The sequence below is a fragment of the Aulonocara sp. 'chitande type north' Nkhata Bay genome, linkage group LG2 (assembly GCF_057382095.1).
Source record: "Aulonocara sp. 'chitande type north' Nkhata Bay isolate Kocher_YH1m ecotype deep benthic linkage group LG2, A_spYH_male_GT1.1, whole genome shotgun sequence".
In the NCBI taxonomy this organism is placed as follows: Eukaryota; Metazoa; Chordata; class Actinopteri; order Cichliformes; family Cichlidae; genus Aulonocara; species Aulonocara sp. 'chitande type north' Nkhata Bay.
Genome location: NC_141345.1, coordinates 32,000,858 through 32,022,398, shown reverse-complemented (window position 1 = coordinate 32,022,398; position 21,541 = coordinate 32,000,858). Strand labels below are relative to the sequence as shown.

At 38.3% G+C, this 21,541-nt stretch overlaps 1 protein-coding gene across 13 annotated transcripts in view; it reads right to left on the bottom strand.

Moving 5' to 3' along the window:
- LOC147338204 (LIM and calponin homology domains-containing protein 1-like) overlaps nucleotides 1-21,541 on the bottom strand; it is an 82,838-nt gene that overhangs the window by 16,536 nt on the left and 44,761 nt on the right. For 7 of the 13 annotated variants that reach the window (XM_086259204.1, XM_086259164.1, XM_086259212.1 and 4 more), the window contains 7 exons: nucleotides 18,394-18,424; nucleotides 15,161-15,271; nucleotides 13,573-13,771; nucleotides 7,221-7,479; nucleotides 5,702-5,974; nucleotides 2,934-3,320; nucleotides 1,618-1,653 (listed from right to left, as the gene is read on the bottom strand). In XM_086259204.1, the coding sequence (XP_086115330.1) occupies nucleotides 1,618-1,653; nucleotides 2,934-3,320; nucleotides 5,702-5,974; nucleotides 7,221-7,479; nucleotides 13,573-13,771; nucleotides 15,161-15,271; nucleotides 18,394-18,424 (1,296 nt within the window). Of the gene's footprint in view, nucleotides 1-1,617; nucleotides 1,654-2,933; nucleotides 3,321-5,701; nucleotides 5,975-7,220; nucleotides 7,480-13,572; nucleotides 13,772-15,160; nucleotides 15,272-17,360; nucleotides 17,676-18,393; nucleotides 18,425-21,541 lie in introns of those variants that run through there. The other 6 variants (XM_086259182.1, XM_086259219.1, XM_086259264.1 and 3 more) reach the window with 5 other exon arrangements.

Below are 21,541 nucleotides of genomic sequence, written 5' to 3'. Positions count from 1 at the left end.
GAAAAGGTAAATAAACTGGTCCCAGTGTCTCAGAGAGATACCAAAAATAAAATCATTGTTCCATGGAAACATGTTTTTAAAGGAAACTTCATGCTTGCTTAGTAAGCAGAACTAAGATTTTATCCAGCCCATTGTTCCCTCGGAAGATCAAACAAAGATTTCTGCGTCTTTGCTCTTTGGATGGATTCGATATGTTTCAAAACACATTTAAATACATTTAATATCAGTTTCAATCTGAGTTCATCAGATGCAACAATCAGTATGATCTTCATACAATCATTGACTCATTAAAGGCAGTTTACATTTCTCTTTACATTTGTTCTGCAATGGCGAAACAGTTTTACATTACAGATGAGACAGAAAGTACAGCTTTATTGTTAGAGGCATGCAGCAACAATGCATGTTGATCACAGAATTAGAAAGCCTAAGAGCAATGACAACTGTCTTAACTATGTGAATATAGCACCTGTCTATTTTTAGTACTTTTATGTGCTGGCAACAGGTAATTTTCAAAGGTATCGCTTGGCTTACAGTCATAAGTTACAAAAGAGTGGCACTTAGATGGTACTCACTCACAAATGCTTTTTGGTTCTCACTGAGCAGTGTGTGCATTAAAGAACATTGCAGCAGTACAGTATTTTCACACCAAGGGGCAACTGCACTTAAGCAATCCCCTGTCATCATGCTGCACTTTTAGCTGTTGTGTATGGGATTAAAGGGACTGGTTGTTGGCAGGCTGGTAGAAATGGCTGCTTTACATGACACATGCAGCTGGCTCGCAGAAGCACTGAGGATGAGTTTAGCAAGTCCTCTCCACATCCTTGGCAGCAGGCACGTTGAATAAATTTGAGAGGAATGGATTGTTGCCAGGCAAAGGCAAAAAAGCACTAGGTTTATTGAAGCCATATTTTCCATGATAAGCCTAAGAGCCAGGGACACCGTTTGACACTGTTGAAGCACACAGCCAAAAATGTCCACCACAAATCATTTAACTGCAAGCAGGAAAATCTGCTTATTTGTGAGACATTTATGTTTTCCATGCAGAAAAAAGTCGTCACATAAGATCGCCTTGTAACAAAAGCTGTCATACATCAGCACCGACTGGCTGCACTGATTCCCACTAATACCTCTACGAAAACAGAAATCAGATAAATTACTGTCATTGCAGAAAGCATTTTGGTTCCATTCCACATTTCTGTAGACTATGTGGTGTTTAACATGTCATGTCAAAATTGCCCCAAAAGATGAATTAAAGGAATGATTTATGACATTAGGGTATCAATTCCAGTAAAGTTTGAGGTTCTATGGGCCACTTCACATGATCCATACCCTGGTAAGAGCATATTATGGTTAAATGACAGCATAATGCAGCATTTTTTTCAACACAAGATTGTCAATATGAAATTAATAAAGGAAAAAATAGAACTTTTATAAATATAAATTGCTGTCAGTGGCGACATTTTTCTAAATTCCTTCAATTTCTGGCAGATTTCCCCACTTCCCTGACCTATTTCCAACAATGAACAAATGATTTAATGACTTATTGAGCCAGCTCTATTTTGTACTGCAGAGCAATGCCAGGCAGCTGAGCCTGTGAGGGGTAAAAAGACAACTTACTGCGGATCATCTGACACACAATCTGTGTGGCTGAATCTACAGAAGTCAGAAAGCATGGAGGGAAAACACAATCACAAATGAACACAACACTCTGAAGAGAGAAACATCTCATCCACGCGTGCAAATATTAAAAAGCCATGTTTGCAGCTGATAATGAGTTAGTTTGTGACTACGCACCAGCTTAATTTAATTACTAATGCTTGAAACAAATATGTGTGGTGATCTTTGGTTGTGTTAGCTCCTAGGTTAAATGACAAACCTCAAGCCAGACACAAGGGGGCAGTCTTATCCAGAACACAAATTTACTGCAGCACTAAAAGCACTGCTGGCATAAAATAAAAATAATTTTAAAAAACACATTATATGGCCATGATCTTAGAATGCAGTTGACACTAAACTATTGAAAAAAGAAAGAAAGAAAAAAGGAAATGCATGTTTTATTAGACAGCACAAGGGTAACATCAAGGATGCAGCTGTCTTTGTGTCTGTGACCACCACTTGTAGGTTTGGCCTTAACCACAAAGGTCTTCATACAGAGCTGTCTCTGTGATGTTGGAGGGGTGTGAGAGACAGTGTGGCCTGTGGTTTGAATCTCACAAGATGGGAAAAAAAAAGACTAAATCAAGACCAGGCAGATTGTTTGCTAAAAATGGTATTTGTCATATGGTATGTCCTAGTAAAACATCTATTTGCCATATGTTTTGGGGTAGATAGATGTGTGGCTGGGAATATGCTTTAAAGTCAGCTTTACTATAGAATTTCATTGGCACACTTTGAACTATCACTGTGTGATTGCCAATCTAGATTTGGATTCAAAGATATAGACTGAAGAATTACTCATCGATTTTGGTTCAAACTGGATCAAATTTACTTCAGAATGCACTGAAGTTGTTTCCTAATTTGAAATCCCTGAACAGCTCAAAAGCTGCCAACTAAAGTCATGCACAGTTAATCAAAAAGCACATTCTCAAATGTTTCTACTTTCACAAATTAATCAGTCACAAAAAAGCAAGGATAAGAGAAAAAGTCAACTTTTCAGACTTTCCATGCAGCCCTTTTCAACAACAGATTTTAGCTGGCACTATCAATTTGCCTTCATGTAAAACAGGTAAAAAAGGTCATGCAGTCTTCAGATAATGACATTCATCATCCACAGAGAAGCACTGCAGTCTCACGTCAAGATCACATGCTGATATAGAAAATTCAAAGGGATCATGGAAATAGAAGATCCCTTCACTTTGAAGTGAATTAAGCCGTTTTAGCTTAATGCAGCAAAGTTTCATTAAATAACAGTGTAGCTGTTGGAGTGAGCTCACTTTGCTGGAAGACTGCTGTCCACCCAAGACGTGCCTTCATCCATTTCAGTCTGTGGCTTTCCCTTCTGCCGGCACGTATCAGTCGTTTCTGTTGATGCGGTTGCCATGGCAGTGGGCACAGGAAGGAAGCTAGACGGACTCAGGGTGACGAGACATTTGGGTGAGGTCGGTATTTGACAAGCCTGTTTATCATCTCCTTTTGCATCTGCAGCTACCAGAGAACCAGGAACTCCTTTCCTTATTGCGACATCCTCCTGGTGTGTCACAGGTGAATGCTTCCCAGCTGTGTTGATGGGGCTCGTTTGAAACACGGAGGCGGCCGTGGCATTTGCTGCTAGGGTCGACGAATGGTGGAAGAATTCCTCTGAGCACGAGCGAGCTGGAGTACTGCAGAAAGCAAAGCAAACTAAACCGTTTTGCTGCCTGGTTATTATCCTACATCATAAGACAGCATTCCTCTGGAGAAGCCTAGTTTTTTTTAAAGACATAAATCTATGAAAATAGCGCATGGTCACAAATTCCTTCAGAGCAGACAAAGTCAAAGCAAAATTCACAAAACAGTCTGCTGTTTGTCATCCTGTGATGAACAGCTACTTTCTGGGAGGCTTATTATTGGACTGTAAATTCCCAGAATACATGGTAGGGAGGGAGAGACTGGCCAGCTGCCGGCAGTGAAAAGGCCAGGCTTCAGTCCCAGCCTGCTCAGGGTCAGGGAAGGAAGAAGGCCTCATTTCCTTACATCCTGAGGGTGGGTCGAATGTTCATGTTCTCTGTGAATGTTTGTTTGTGTGTGGACACATACAGTACATTCTTGTGTGCATCCATATTATATATACATATATATGTATATTTCTGTGTGTCCATGTTTCAGTTGTGCATGCAGCTTTGCTCCTAGCATATGATTGCAGATTTGATAGAAATATATTGTGATATAACTGGAAAGCAACCACTTGGTTCTTTTGTTCTCCCTTTCACTTGATCAAAATTTATGTTTGATTGAAAAAAATCTAGAGAACAACAGATTTCTGATACTTTAGATGTCAAACAGATTTGGTCATTACTGCAACTACAAAAACAGCTAAAAAAACATGGCACTGGGTATCTGCTCTACTCAACTAATTGAGTGAAACAGCAAAAGCTCTTAAAAAGGATGTGTCAACATTGCAAAAACCAATTAGCTGAAATTGAAAAAAAAATTCTAGCCTTGGCTTTATTCAGGAAATATGCAAGATGGGGAAATCCATATAAAATATCCTACAAATCCCCTTTGTCTCGGACAACCATCCGATTTCTATTGAGGATTCACTCCCTTAACATTCTCAATATTCAATCAATGTCACAACATCTGTGCCAGAAGACAATGCTGGAAACTGGAGGCATGACTCTCCAACAGCACTGTGAACGAAACGTCGGTTTGACTAGGAAATAACACCGGATAAGGCCGGACTGCGAAATTACATAAGAGACCTAAACTGACATTTTTCAAGGAGCACTGCAATCACATTGGATTTGTGTGAGCTGTAAAATATACAATGGCATTGTTCTTTGACAGCTCATAATCCTCACCTTGTTTCCTGACACCAAATGTATAATTTGAGACTTTGGGCTGTCCTGCTGCGTACAGACTTTCTGAAATATATAAGCAAAAGGCTGCAAGTGCATTACAGTCTGAAACTGGTTTAAATAAGATGTGACCCTCTTGCTAACTTACTGTTACCCAAGACTGGATAAAAGGAGCAGTGGAAAAGATGATCTGATAAAAGCAATGCCAAAAAGAAAAATTAAACATCAGCTGGAAAAGTTTTCTACCATGGAAACTGTCTTGAAGAAAACAGTTCTTAGAGATGTTTGTTGAGTATCGTGACTATCACAAACATTGGTTTTGGACAGGTACGCTACAGCTGAAATAAGCAAGATCAAATTTTCAGTGTTTTCTGTGGCATTCAAGAGGATTAGAGTCAAATATATCAAAACTTGCACATGAAACACGGCAAAATACCACTTGATGTAGAATAAGTTAACCTTTTAAAAAACAAAAGTTCAGCTGAAATATTACTGCTGACTCTACTCATGACCAACAATAATAAAGATCTCTACACACTGAGCACTAAACTCTTCTATCATGGACTTGCAAAGTTTCTTCCTGCAAAAACCAATTGTTGGCATTCACCAGGAGGTTTTAGGCAGAGCCAAAAGAAAAATCATCAGTATTGAAAAAACAATTTCAATTTTGCTCATTTGGTGATTGATTTTCCAAACATAGCAGGAATAACTGTCAATCAAATGGTCAGATTTTTACAGAAAACGTATACATTTCTATCAAATCTGTCAGAAAATCCATACCATCCATAACGTTATTGCACTACCACCCAAAATGCCTATTCTAACCCCAAACAACTCCAAATACTGTTTATATATTATTATCAAACTGGAGTGTAGAATAACAACATGCTATTAGTTTTTCATTTACCTTGGAGCTGTTAGCTTAAAGCAGATATGGATAGTGGTGTGGTAATTTTACTTTATTTACTTTTCTGACCTCCCCCCCACCTTAGCTGTGACACTGCACAGAGCTCTCTGCAGCCACCTAAAAACTTTACACATATAAAATAAATTTTTGCTTAAAAATCAGAGAAACAATGTGTAAAAGCACAAAAATAAACTTGACGGGTTAAATTAAAAAAACAAAAACATAAAAAATAGTAATTACAAAAAGGAATGGGGATGTTGATATCTGGTATTGAGAAAATATGAGTGAAGGTTAAAACCTTTGCTCAGAGGTGACCATCAGATGAATTACAGTCTCTCTTGGGGGCTCTGCTTGGGGCTGGGGGAGACTACTGGGCAGAGGCTCACTTCTCCTTCTTTTGCCTGCTGTATGGATCTCAATGCAAGGCGGAGATGCAGACTGCCTCCCTTCGTGCTTGTCCTTTTTAATGTGGTTCTCCTTTTGAATCTGTGTACAGGGTTTAAGGGGCAGGGTGGGGGATGGACTAGGGGATTCTCCAGGAGGGATTTCTAAGCTACAGACCTCATTTAGACTGAGGCATCACCCATTCATGCAACACACACACAGGAGAGGAATACGTAATCACATTGGGAGTAAAATTAGTCACATGAGGATAATCACAACATGATGGTCATAAGACATGAAGCACAAACAGATGTAGGGAGGGTTGGGGAAAGAACGAGTGAAGGACACACCATGACATAAAATAATAAGAGGTGAAGTAAAGAGATGGAGAAGGAGGGAAAGAGGAAAAGAATAAATGCAAAATCAATATGTGAGCTTTGATGGATGAAAAAAATAGGGAAATAACCAATTGGGTAGCAAAACTTTTGCGAGATCCCGAGTTTGTTTTGCGAGATCTCGCAAAAGTCCGTCTTAATTTTTTTTTCCTCCCATGTCCCCTGCGGGGCTCCGTACTAAACACCAAACTCAATCTAGTCAATAGCAAACAAGCAACATCGGAAGCTACAAGAGACAATCAAAGCACATCAAGGAATCTGCTGAGCAAGCAGAAATCTGAAACTTGTGATGAAATCTGCATGGTGTCATGCCAGACTATTTCAAAAAGACCTTTTGTTTTAAATCTGCTTCAGACATTTGCTTCAGTCAGAATTAGAGCCAATGAAAACCCACATCTGGCCTCTATTAGCCACTCACATCTGTACAATACTAGAAAAATAATCAAAAGCTGAGAGGTTTTATTACAGACATATGCAATTTGACATAACACCTAATCTTGCCAATTACTGTAAAAAAAACTCAAACAAACAAACCCCCCCTAAACATCACTCACACACAAAACATTTTAAAACATTGAAAAATCTCCAACAGCTGATTTGTTTTATCAGTTCTGTATTAAAGTAATTACTTTAAATTATTTCATGGTCTACATCCATATCTACTAATCTCAGCCATCATCTTCACGCTTATTAACAGGATTTCTGGGCAGTCAAACTTCTTCCATCCGCACCCTGAACTGTGCGCTTTCAGCCAGAACTTTTTAAACAAGCTTTAAAAGGGTTTATCTGCACCAATCAGTGTCAAGCCACAGTGGTGTAACATGTACCCCTGATAATCTGTTCATTAAGCTATTAAACTTCTTTGTTTCTTATTTTGGATTGTGCCCAACTTAACAACAATTGTATATATCGACACACAAACAACAGACACCTTTTAGTATTCCATACATATAATATTATATGATATTTTCAGTTAGGCTAAACTAAATGCCTTTTTGATAGCCAAGTCACAAGAGCACTCTCTAGTGTTACACCTACCTAAGAGGTCTGTCACCCCCTACAGGTGAAGTGGCGGTACTCCAGCTCTTGCGTCCTCCCTCCTCTTTGTCGTTGCTCTTTTTGCGTAGTGGCGTTGGCAGATATCCACTCTGGTTGCTCTTGTTGGGCAGGTACTGGTTAAAGGGTACGGCGGTTCGTGGCTCGCTGACAGACGTCCGTCGTGCCAACATGTCATCCTTACGAACGTCTGGCATCTTCCGGTGAGGAGCGCCGTCAGACTCCGAGTCGCTGCCACGGCCTAATGAGACGAACAGAAGTGTTCACTGGCACCAGAGGACACATTTTTCATCAAAATTGTATTTTTTAACCCATATGGAAGAAACAGACTATACTACATGTTATATATGCACTGTGTGTCTTTAGAGACTACACAGCGATGTCTCTCAAAAAGTATTTTGCATGAGAAAAACATAACCACTTTTTTTGCATTGGTCATGGTATGATGCTGTACATCTTGATATGATATGACAGAAACACTGATTAAAAGTTCTGAAATTAAGCAAAATGGCAGGAACAATGCTACCTGCTAATACTGATTTCCTTTACCTCAATGCTAAGAAAAAATAAGCTAAAAACAACAAAACTCAAAGTGTGATAGAAGTAATCAGAAACTCAGATATACTCTACAAAGCACCCAGTTCTCAGCCCATTTACACTTGTGACAAATCATGTAAACACAAGTATGTGTTATATTAAAGCCCCTTTTCAATCGCAATGTGTTCAAAAAACGATAAAAAACGACTTCATTTTAAGTATCCTACACAGCAAGAAAACTGTATCTTGCTGAGTCATTGCAAGAGAGAGACAGAGGGAGAACAAGAGGGAGACATAAGAGATTAAACCCAAAAATAAGATCAGAGGAAAAACTGTTGATTGAGGAGTCTCGTGGCAGAAAGCCCAGATTTATTTCTTTAAACCTTCATATACGCATAACAAAATTACAGTGGTCTAATAGTGTTATTAGACCACTGTGCATTCTTGCCACAGAGCATAAATCAGATGCAAGCCTGTTTTTATGAAACAAAGCAGGTGACATAAATCATCACTAAATTTGCATTGTGCAGCTTGTGCTGACTAAATATTAGCACGCAGTTAGACACGGAGTAAATTCTTCCTGTGTGAATCAGATTTTAAACATAATGTTAGCTTTGTAATATCAGTGGTAACACCTGGCTGCAGAAGTTTATTGCTTAAGGACTTTCCCTACTTGGGGTCCTAAATTCCTCTGTGCGATGGCCCACTGTGATCCTCTAAAAACATATAGAAGAAAGAAATGAAACTCAGTCTCATTCAGCAGGTCACATGTTTATAGTTCCAGTGATTTACTGAAGATATACCAGTCACATCCACGATTACTTGGCAATGTTTTGCAAACCAAAGCCTAGATATGTTAAAACCCGCAGCAAACAGATAACTGCAGCCTTGCTTTATTCAAGGTCGCTAAAAATTCCTCTCAAAGATGTTCAGCACATGTGCTACTGTCCCCTCCCTTTGAGTGCATGTGTACTCAGACTATGACCTATAAATTTATGACTCAATGTATATATATTCAGAGTACAAACCAAGAATTTTAACCAGATCTAAGTCATAAAATCTTCCCTTAGTTTTGTGGACATACACGTGGAAGCAGCTGTCACATTTGAACTTGTGAAAAGCTTCTTTTTCTATCAAAAGGCTTTTTATGTGGTTTCAAAGATTGACAGATCAAGGTCCAAAAAAAGACTTCGAGAAATCTGCACTTCTAACAACGAAGGGTTCAATTATGGCTCTTAACCCATGCAATGGAAACATGAGGGACTCTGCCATCCAAGTCGATCCATCTTTAAGGAACAACATATGTTTTTTACAGGATGATGTGCTCCCTCTGCACACATGGTAATAGTGAAGCTTGAGAGAAAATGTATCATGGGTCAGGTCCATAGTGTACCAAGATTTTAGAAAAATACAGTGACATCAATAGTCATCATCATCATCATCATCTAGTTATACTGCATTACGAAAGAAAAAGTTACAAAGTGTAGTTCAATAATGATCGCAGTAACTGAAAAGTTGTAACGAATGTCCAAAACACCAAGTATGAAAAGACAAAATGTAAGAACAATGTGAGAAATAATTAATTCAACAATGTGTTGCTAACTACAAATACGTAGCATTTATTATAACTGTACAATGCAAAAAGAAAAACTGGAAGAAATAACACAAATGTACTACTATTAATACCAATAGTAGTAAATAAGTAACTAATACGTAGTATGTATTATTTCCAGTGCATGGAAGCACATCAGTTGCTGATGAAAGTGCATCATCATTAAGACATCCAATGAATGTGAACAAACGTCAGCTTTGTTATATTCATCTGTGAGTCCGCTATTGTCTGAGTGACTTTTATCATCAGATGGTGAGTGCGAGTGTCCATGCGGGTGTCTGTGCACATGCTTGTTTTTCTGACCACTCGAATGTGATCAGAAACACTGACCACATACACCGTACACTGCTGAGACTTTACATTATAATGCACCAACTATCCAGACATCCGAGGCACAAGCCTTCAAGGGAACTTCAAAGAAGAACAACAGGAATGACTACTGAGCTGCCGGGTCCCCAGCTATACGTGTCCGTACAAGCGTTAGTTACACTCTACATTTTAGTTTACAAAATTAACAGTTGTTGCCTTTATATAAGATCATTTTCACTTCTATGCAAACTAAAATTAAAACAAATTAAAAAAAGATTCCAAGTTTGAATACAGACAATATCATTCTTACAATCGTAAACTGTTTATGTGGCAGTACGAGAAAAAAAGCTATGCTTTCAGTTTATGATGATTTTTCATTGATTATGTATGAAGCCAGGAGTCTGAAAACATATAGTTTTCAGACACTTTGGAGAGATATTTTCTACAAGACCTTTAAAACTATCTCAATTACATCATTCAATCATTCTTTCAAACGGCTTTTGACTGGCAGTGGGCGCTGCCCTGTAAACAGAGAAAGTGAGAAGGACAATTTTACTATAGAAGCCCACAAAAGTGCCTCATTTATCCAAACCGTATCCATCTCCACACATAGCCCAAACAAAAGGGCATTGCCAATATTGAATTTCTCGATTGAATCAAAGTTCCTAATTTCTGTCAGGGTGAAGTCAGTTTTCAGTGCTGAACAGAGAAAGGGCTTTGTCTAAAGGTCAGGGCAGGGAAAACCTGCTGGAGTCAAGTTTGTATGGATGTTAACAAAAGGATTCTTTTTTAACCCAGGGGGCTAGATGTACTCAAAGCCCCCTGGGTTAAAAATATCTAGTTTGTACCTGTGGGTCTCATTTGATCACTGATATTTTGATAACCAGGAATAATAAATATCACAAGATTGTGATGTTAAATATGTAGCTTTTGAAAGCATGTATGCATCACAAAGTGCTTCTGAAATAAAATAAACTTATCAAAACTTAAAAGGAAATTCCACCACAGGTAGCGGTATGCTAAACTTCAATCTGCCTCCTCAGTTCATCAGCTATCAACTCTCTTCGTTCTTTTCAATCTTTGGATGATATGTAGGTGTCAGCAGGTTGACAGTGTGACTAATCAGCTGTGAGTTACATGTGTCGGTGGAAAAATTGATTAGGTAATGCTTCTGTAGTATAAACAAGAGAGGTTGAAAGAATGTTTGTGGCAGCTTTTTTCGAGGCTATTTTTAAGAAAACAGAGCCCATTTATTCCATCAAGTTTCTTTTTGCGTAATAGTGGAATACCCTTGAAAAGCTAATTTTGGGTCACTGCCGGAAAAACGTGAGTTATTGTCAGATTTGGGGGTCGTCAGGCTGGTGTTGCTTATTGTATGTTTAATTCCCACTTCAAGCATGAAGAGAACGTAGCAGTTTCTTTTTAGGGCTCTATTAAAAGTATATAGTGACTTGTGGGACACCCTGTATAGCGATATCTTGCCTACCTTTATTAGCAAACATGAGTAGACAGACAACAACAATAAACATTTGCCTGGTTTTCTTAACTCTTTCAAGCTGCATGTGCATGTGTGTGCATGTGGTTAACAAGATCGCTAATAAAAGGTTTTCTACCCGCCTGGCACCCCACCAAGCCTACACAGTCCATATTTTTTAATAGACAAAATGACAGCAGGCAGTGCAACCTACGTTAAACTTGAAAAAAAGGTTTAAAAAAAAATAAAGAGAAACATGGTAAGGGGTCAACTTTCAGTAGACTGGCTAAAACTTGTTCATTGGCCCATATTTAGGATGTTTTGGATACCATCATCCTAGCACTTTTTTAAAAAAATAGCGAATATTGCTTCTACAACCAAAAATGAAAGCTACTTATCTACAACAATAAAGTAAACACTTAAAAAAAAAAACAAAACAAAAAAAACCACAGGATACATTGCGGATTTTTCCTTAAAGCACTATAGTTTGACTGTTGATGACAACAAGGGACAACAGTTTCCTTTTGCACTTCCCTCAAAACAAAAACATAATCAGACAGGATGCTTTTCCTCAGTTTTTCCCACATTCAGCACAGCAATGACAAGTACATTACACTGTGTGACGAACGCAGTAATCTTTTTTATAGTCTACCATTAAAATTTTATACCTTCAAATCCGCAAACAGTCTAGCAATTAGCAGCTTTCAATGAAAGCATGTGGCCAGTTTGGCATTATAAAATACTCATGTGAGACCAAAATGTATTTTTAACTCAATTTCTGACATCAGCCCAAAGCCACTTCAAAGGTTTTGCAGCTTATGCTGGTCTTGCAAGTGCCATGCTACCATGTCGGATGTCTTAAACTGCACATATACAGTAGTAAGCATTTTTCGTAATAAACAACAAAGCAATGTAAACACGTTGAGGGAAATCTAGAGACAAAGACAGAAATTAATGTGACAAATTTAAAAGTATACATATTTAATCTCTATTTGATGCCTTCCAAATAATTACAAAGACCATATTTTTACATATATACATACATTATATGTAACAATATCTTCTGTTCTCAAAACCAAGAGCTGTTAGTTTCATAATCCTTGACATACCAGTCAAGTGTCAGATCAAAACCACTGAAAGCTCCTTCATGAAACCACAACTCTTCCTCTTCTTTGTCTCACATACTGTATAGAGATAGGTCATACCTTCCTTAGTCTTTGGTGCTGTCACTCATCTGAGTCCACACTTAAAGAAACGCATCAAAAAGCCGTAACTAAGGACAAAAGGTTCAAACATCAAGCACAGAGATACTTTTGTGCAGATGTCAATGGTATGAGGAATGGTACAAACACCTTAAGACTGCGAGCTGGGACAAGTATGATAGCTGAGACTATTTTCATTCATACTAGATTTAATTAGATAAGCAACAGAGTTAATAAAGAAATAGAGTTATAAAATAAATCTACTGCATTGTGCATTTTTAGGGGAATTAAGGACTAAGATTTCATAGAGCTTTCCCTGAATAAGCAGGGTTTAAGTGTTTCACTGTTTAAACTACAGCTTAAAGTCTCCCTGCTTACTTCTTCATAAGGACAGGCTCTAATTTGTACTGTAACAAGAAGTACTTTTCAAAATTTCTAAACAAAAAGAAAGGACAAAACAGAAGCTGTGTGGCTGTTGCTGCCTTGCCAACTTCATCTTTTCATAAATTTTGAATTTTCCCTTCCAAAAAGATGAATAAATGAAATGCCTTTGGTTTTACATCACCTGCTTGTTGGAGCATATGTTAATATTACATAACTGAAATGTGTTTGAAACCAAACCAAATGTGGACAGATTTGTTATTGAAACTAGACTCTAGGATGTTTTCTGACACTGCAGATTGACGTCAGATAAGGTGAAGAACACAGAGAGCTTTAATACGGTGCGATTGTAGCCCTTGGTCTAAGAGAGGTAACAGACACTGGAACTGAGCCCAGCCACTACTGAATTCCTTTTACAATGTACATTACCATGGCTTAAATATAACAAGAGCCATAAATTGACTTCAAAACAGTACAGAGATTATTCATGTTATTCTCTCAAACAGCCTTTGACTTGAACTGGGCGTTGTCCTGCAAAAACACAGCCAGAACAACAAGCCTTCATACAGTAGCATTCAAAGCACAATAAACCTCATTTATCTATATGTTGCATCTGTGCACCTTGCCCAACCTGCACAAAGACTTACTTCTCACTCACAGGAAAAACAGCTATAGCTAAAACAACACAATGGCTACTGAACATATTTAACCTGCAAATTGTGATTTAAAGGGTGGCCATTGTAACCAGTCTTTCACAGTCAACTAAAACTAGCAGTTCAGTGTGAATCGAAGAGTGTATAGACTAAATTTTTTTCCTACCATCACTGCTGCCGCGGGCGACCAGGACGTCTGGTGACGGGGTTTGTCTTGAGCGTGATCCGAAGGAGTCCAGGCTGTCGAATGAATCCTCGCGCCCGTGGCGTGGCGGAGAGAGAGAGTCGCTGCGCTCAGAGTCCCAGCAGTCAATGTAGCCACTGTCCCGGATGCTGCGTTTAGGGCTCTCTGCCTCTTCTGTCTCCTGAGAATGCATACACACATTTTACAAAATGCATGAGCACAAAAAAAAGAGTGATAACAAATGGTGGAGAGTAATGAAAGTAATCAAACACCCTAAAATGAATTAGGAATTTTCGCTGCATATTCCATAAGTCGTCACTGAAGTCCCCCAAACTTGTGTTGTTTGGCCTTTGTGCCCACTACAGCTGTCATGCTGCAAGTCTCCACTCTGCCCACATCTATTTTTCCAATAACCTCTCTCTTCTTCTACCTACATCACTCTTCATCATTTTCTCTTCACCTTAGTGACCCCTCCCTTTCTCTGTCCACAGCTTTAATGTGTTGTTGCAGCTAATGGAAGGTGGGGAAAGGCCTTTCCTGTCTACCAAAAGACTTCCTGCCCATGACCCCTCTACCATCTGTTATGCAACTCCCAAACTCTCCTAAATGTCTTTGTTATGCTTATAAAACAGGCTCTACAGCAGCAGAAGTCATGTGTGATTTGTTTCTTTCACTTTTACACAATTTAAACCAATATATTATAACTTATATACCACTATACCAGTTAAGTAAGAAAATATGCATCTCCCTCGTAACTCACCCTTTAAAACAAGCACTTAAACTAAGTTTTTTACAAAAAGTAAATAAGAGCGCAGCTGAGCTCACATTTACCTGCTTAGTGCTTTTCAATCATCAGTTTTGGTAAGGTCCAGCTTCCATTTAGTAACTGTTGGAAGTGTGGCGGGAAGTGAATAGTCACTCTGGAATTTCATGCACCTGCACATGATGAGCTTTCCTTCATTTTATTAAAGTTTTTTTTGCTTTGTGGAATTATGGCTTTGTGTTGTCCGTCTGCAACGTGTGAACATCTGGGAAAGTATTTTTGCTGAATTGGCAGCAATTTCCCAGTTTTACAGAATAGCAAAAGGACGTCACATAGTGGAATAAATTGCACAGAACTGACATCATGGCTACGAATGACGGTCACAGAGGGTGTATGCATGTATGTGTCTTGAGGGTTTGCCATTTCTAACTTTTCTCCTTTTTCTTGGGTCATTAAAAAGGTAAAAGGTAGGTTAAATTCAATTTTCTTGACTGGAACTCGGGTGAAAGGTGTTTTCTCAGAAATGTTAGTACAGCGAACAAACACACATTTTCTGAATCTCAGTTCCAAAATAAGTGATTCTGCAGAAGCTGTGTGTCATGCCTCAGGTCACTTTGGCTGTAGAAATGAATTACTGCAGGGATCAAATATTTAATATAGCATATGGTCTCCCTACCTATTACACTTGATAGCTCTGGTTACTAAGAGAGACATAATGGGGGGGAAAAGCAAGTGCTGACTATATTATCCATGTACTTGAGATTTCCATTATATTTTTATCGCTGGCATAAACATGAGCTATCCAACCTTTCGCATCTGTGACAGCAGGCCCTCAAACTCTTTCAGGTCCAACGTGGGCCCGTTGTAGGATGTACAGCTATTGGCAGCACGACCCAACCAGTAGATAGTAATTAAAACCTGAAGAAAAGAAGAAATGCAGACAAAAATCATGAAAAAATATCAGCTGATCTTTCCAATAAAAGAAAAGCATGAAACAAATTAACCTTTTAAAACTAAAGAGCTACTTGATCACATTTCAATACCAACTCAAAGCACTCTGTCTTAATTCCAGTCGGCCTTACATCACCTTAAACAAATTGTACAGTCCAACAATATTAAACTTATTAATTTAGAAAAATAACATTAAAAATTAGTTTTCAAATCCTAATCGTCACTAGCAGAGAAAAAGCAGTCTGGGCAGCAGCCTCACAGGCCACTGGCATCCCAAGTCTTCAAAATGATAACCTGGATTCACACTGTTCATTAGCCTGTCAACTCAAAATATGCTACACGGGTGTATCTCTGGTATGTTCATGCAGCAAAGCAGTCAAATAGCTATAAATAATATTGGATGCATTGAAGGAAAAAGAAAAAAACAAAGAAAAAACTACAACAAAACACCCACTCTCTTGCTTTCACTTTTCCCTTTTTTGTAAAACAGTGCCAGCTAGTTTCCTGGTAATTGCAGCCCAGCCTCTTCCAAAGAAGTGATAAGTTAGCAAACGCAGCTGGAAGAAACACAACAACACTGAGGCACTGTTCAGACACCGAAACTGGTCACAGGCACTTCTCTTGCTGACATATAGCCACCTTTCTGTGGTCACAGTGATTTATAATTGCCTGTTAGCTAGCTTAGTGCTGAGTATATCAGTTACCCGGTCATTCTTAACTCTCTGAAACACATTAACAGCAGCTGAATGAGCAGCTGAAAGAGCCTCTACTTTTGTTTTGGCACCACTGGTTGTAACAAATGCCCCAACGTAACTGACTGTGGTTGAGGAACCAACGAACTGAAGTTCTTTTGTCAGCTAAATGTCTAAAATGTAAAATTTACACACCGACTCCAGCCAAAGGGAAATCACACAGAGCTGCACCTTTAACACTGTTGGCAAAGAGCTCCCAGCTATATTTACTGTGTCCATGTCAACGAGCTGTCCACAGGGAGCGCTTTGATAAGAAAGCTCAGCAAGGCTTAATGTGTTTATTTCAGTCATACTGTCAGTGTAAACAACTTCTGCCATTCAAGCGCAGTTGGAGGGAGTGCAAAAGAACCAGTCTGCTGATCAGAATAAGCACAAAGCTAAATGAGACCTTTTATGTGAAGCTGTGTTGGACGATGAAGATAAGTTAAACTTTTAGCCTTATTAAAGGGTGAAACATGATTGAGCTGCAACTGGGGACAGTTCCATCGATCAATCATTGACTCTAACTATTATACAATTTTAGTTTCATAAGCCATATTTTCAGAACCACATGAGATTTTTTATCTAATATCCTGACACTACAGAGGTGAAGCTGTGACAACACAGCTGCTGAGGTTTAGCTTCATTAGCTGCATACTGCAGCTCTCTCAGCAGCAGAATATGGAGTTTCTGTGTCACCACAATAGCAGATTCATGCCAACTCCCACTGGAACTGGGTCAGCACCAAATGTGTTTCACTTGCTTACTATTGTGCTGTAAACACACCCTTATCAATCCCAAACTCCACAATCACATTCCAAAACTCTGTCTGTATGATTTACACATGCAGCACTAAACCAACCAATACTTAACGAAGAGCATTCTTAAAGAATTTCAAAGGCAAACTTTAAGTACATGTCAGCGGAGTTTCGACAGTCAGGAATGAAAATAAACGACGTGACAGCAGAATAATGCATAGCGTCACACATGCTTTGCCTTGTCAATTTCAGCAGCTGCCTGTCAGTGCACACGTGGACAGACCTGTCAAGGAAGTTCCACTGGAAACCAACATTCACCTTTTTGGTTCATGTGCAAACACACTTAAAGTCACACACTGCAGGGTCATGAACGAAGCCAAAATTCCACCTATTATGTCAGGACCTCAGCACTATCCAGTGCATGCAGACATGCATACAGATACAGATTTTGTTTTGTTACCTCACAGTCATCACTATGCATAATCAGGCCTTCTTCTTCACACCTTTACCTGCTAAATAACAGTCTCATGAACACAGCAGATTCAGCAGTATCTTATCCAGGCATACCTCTTTTAAAAATGGTAACGTCCCATCTGCTGTTTGCTAAACAACACCTTTGTCATCACATCAGCAAATTCCTCTCGATGCAGTTTCGTCACCACTCAATATTTGATGTGTTGCAGAGACAGCTGCTGTCAAATCCTAGTCCTTAGTCCTGAATCTACAGAACATCACAGCAGAAGGTTCCTTGCAAAAGTGTTGGCTGCTGGGAATATGTTAGCCATTTGCCACCGCTGCAAATGCTGGAGTCCCCCATGTTTAGTCAGCTAAATGAGCTAACAGGCCTGACCAGTGCTGCAGTTCGACACTTTAACTTGTACAGTGCACAGCAGCATCACAGAGAGAGGAGGGGAGGACAGAGACATAGCGAGAGAGTGAGAGAGCGCGAGTAGAACTGCTTTGACTGCAGAGTAGGCAGGGCCAGCATTGTGTGTTCTACTTCTTAAAGCGGCATTATTAGAAAAAGGATAGGAAGGTGCTGATTTGAGCAGACAGTGACTATAACGGGCTTCTAAATAATTAAAAGGCTGTAAGAGAGGCAAGAATAAAGACGCCTGAAATCAATCTAGACTCACAGAATATGTAGAAATAGTTTACTTCGAAGGTGCAAGAAAACACTAAGCAAAAAATATGAAAAACCAACATACCATCTAAAACAAACAAAGTAAGATGCATGAACAGATGCACATAAACAGGGTAAAGTGGAAAGGTAATAAAGGATAATACAGACAGAATAGAAACTAGATATTTAACACCATTTCATAGTAAGAGTTGTGTCAAGGTACTTTATGTAAAGGTAAATGCCCCACAATATAGAGAAAGAACCCCAGTGATCCAGGCCCAGGGACAAGAACGTAGAAAAGAGGAACAACTTTTTAACAGGAAAACACAGAGGTGGATCACGGATTAGTAAGAGCCATTGAAATCATGGATAGTGAAAGCAAAAAGAGAAACACAGCACCAGAATAACACTTTCTTTCCAAACATGTATTTAGCACACAAACAAATTATCCCACTGTAACCTGACAGTATCACTTACATTCTTGAGCTTTCGACTGCCGTCACTTCCCCTGGAGAATGAAACACAGAGAGAGACAGACATTCAGTGAAGTGCCTTACATAAAGATAACAGCAGACAACTTCAAGATGTGCCATCTCCCACATATCTATGTGAAACAGCAGAAAAAACTAAACTTTGTGAAATATAAGAATCTGCAGTGACTGTAGCCCACGCACAGAAAGCTAACATTTTGGCAAAACCTTTCGTTAACAGTCTTAGCAACTGAATAACTGCTGAAATAGAAAGGAAAGAAACACTGAAATTAAAATGGTAAGTCCAGAATTCACAAAGAGAAATACTTTTGTAGTAGATAGAAGAGACACGTGCTATAGTGGTAGCCTAGTGAGTTGACTGCCAACTGATCTCTGGGAGGTGGAGCGTCTCTAAGAGAACACCACAGCGGAGGCCACTTAGCACCACAGACGCTGCCAAAATGAAATGATGTGAATCTTGCGGATTACCACGTGAGCTATAAATGGGAAGTGGAATGAAGCAATTGTAAACCTGACTAAAATGCACTCATGTTGTAGAAATACAAATTTCTAGGCTGAGAGGTGAAAAACAAAGACAGAGAAAACAAAGGCTAAAACACAGACGCATACAAGTGTGAGACTTTGTTTTCTTAAATAGTCTCAATCACATAAAATCCACAATCTGCCTTTTCTTAAGCTGTGAAAGACACGTGAAGCCTGATGAATGGCAAAATAAAAATAAAAATCTAACAATGGATAAAATATTTTTTTTCTTTTTGATAACAAAAAGAAAAAAAAAGGCAACAAAAACATTTAAAGTATTCTTAAACTAGAGTTGATTGCAATTATGTCCTGCCACAATCTTTGTATCTGGATCAGCGCAGCATGAGAGGATCACAGGATCAATAAATTGTTAAAATTGATACTTTATTAAACATTAGCGACTTGGGAAAAGCCAGAATAGTTATTATATCTTAGTATCAAGGTCAATAAAAATAACTAATGTATATCATACCAGCATAAGGTCATTTCACAACATTTTACTTTTTTTTTTTTAAAAATATCTTTATGGACAATGTATAAAAGGTCAACTTAAAAACAATTAATTATGGGAAACTCATATTTAGCTTAAATGTTACAGTTTTTTAAAATTAAGAATAATAACCTTTAATTTGGAAAAAAAAGCATAATGGATGGGAGGGATACCAGGAAACTATGTATAGCCAAGAGGTGAACACGAATTAGACTGGAATTATCTTTTGCTGGGCTGCTTATAGGCAAATGTAGAGGAGTTCAACCAGAGATGCTTGCGCACTTTTTCTTTTCATGTAGTACACTTGTTTTCATCTACAGTACATTTCCCAAGACTCCAAAGACTGCTGAACCAACCCATTTGTTTGATGTATAAATGCACACAGCAGTTTTATTTTTTTATTTGGTGCCTTCGTAAACATCTTTACGAAGGCTCTCAGCTTAACATGTCCTTATTATATATATATTGTACTTCCAGGGATTCAAAAAGAAAAGATAAACAAGGACACGAAATAGCTTATCTTGTACTTATATACAGGATTTTCTTATGTGGGGATTTCAATGTTACAGGTACAGAACACAACTATTTTATGCCATAATTCACACAACACATCCTGAGACTCTGCTTAACTTAGGCCAACTCATTCAACATGCAAGTGACACTCAAAGTTGGGCTTTGAATGGCAGCAGGTACATGAGAAACAAATAAAGGTGGAGAAGGTGAAATGAGCTTGAGAGCATGAACAGCAACCCCTCCCTCATCATCCTCTCATTCTGTCAGTTGACTAAATAAACATGGAGACAAGTACCTTTTCTCTGCTGTTAGCTAGTAAGTTCACAATCAAAGGACAAATACACATTCCACAAGGTATTAGATCATATTAAGAGGCCCAAGCTAATGTAAACAGCTCTCATATTCTTACATTTTTTTCCTGCATGTTTGTCTTTGTCGTTTAAATGACAAAATGTATTTAATGTAAAGGCTAAAAACAGATAAACTAGTAATGATATTGCTGCTTATTCTTTTCTCTTACATATGTCAAATGTATATTAAGCATGGGTATATACAGTAGTTTAATATCAAATTTGTAAAAACTGATATAAAGTAACTTATGGCTGAAAACAAACATTTGAAAAAGCCTTTACAAATTGGCTAGCTAGTTATTTCTGAAAAAATTCTCTCACGTGATTAGATTTTATAATCTGGCTTTGAAAGACATAATTTATTATTTACACTATATTTTTTTGTTAAACATAACTACCAAGACATTTCCCTCTATTAGCTCTATGTTATGTGATGATAGTAACATTATTCTTTCTGCTTATGAGTTAATGTTTATTTATTTTTGATGAAAGCTTTAAATGGTTTCCATAATTACTGCCAGTGGCATTAACTTAGCCATAATCAGTATATTTATGGATAATGCAACTGAGGTAAAGATTTAACCTGTGTTTTATATTTTACAGCATTTCAAAATTTTCTGTGAAATCCACTAGACTGCTGAACAGAAACACAGCTGTCATCTCCTCTCATCTCCACTACCTGGCAAACCATTGCTTATCCTGGAAAATGAGCCATGACCATCAACAGGAACAGTAGATATTCTATTCCTCAGCTCACAGTGCACTACAATCTGTTTGTCTGAGCCCTAGCTGTCCAAAGTTTTCTAGAAGAGTAAAGGTGTAGGAAATAACCTTCTATATGTGAGAGAGTTACATAAGCACCAGATGAAGTGCAGGGCTACTTGAACAATGAAAGCAAAGTTCAATTTTAACATGTCAATAGAAGCAATGGTGTATTGAGTAAATATGAATCCAGATTGCATCATTTTTAATATACTACTGCCTGCATGTTTTTGGAGATGCTATTAAACAATCAATGACAGAAAGAGAAAAAAAATCACCCCGTGGCATATTAGGTACAGGCTCACTATGAATGCTAATGAGTCGCCCAACTTAATTGTGTTGTTACCCAAGGCTCTATCCTGGGCCCCTGTTCTTTGTTTCGATATATACCTACATTTTTCTTTTTTACCACATCACTCAAAACCAGTTGTAAACAGTGTTATGAAAATGACACAATTATATGTCCCTCTTCATCTAACAATCTTGATTGGCAATAT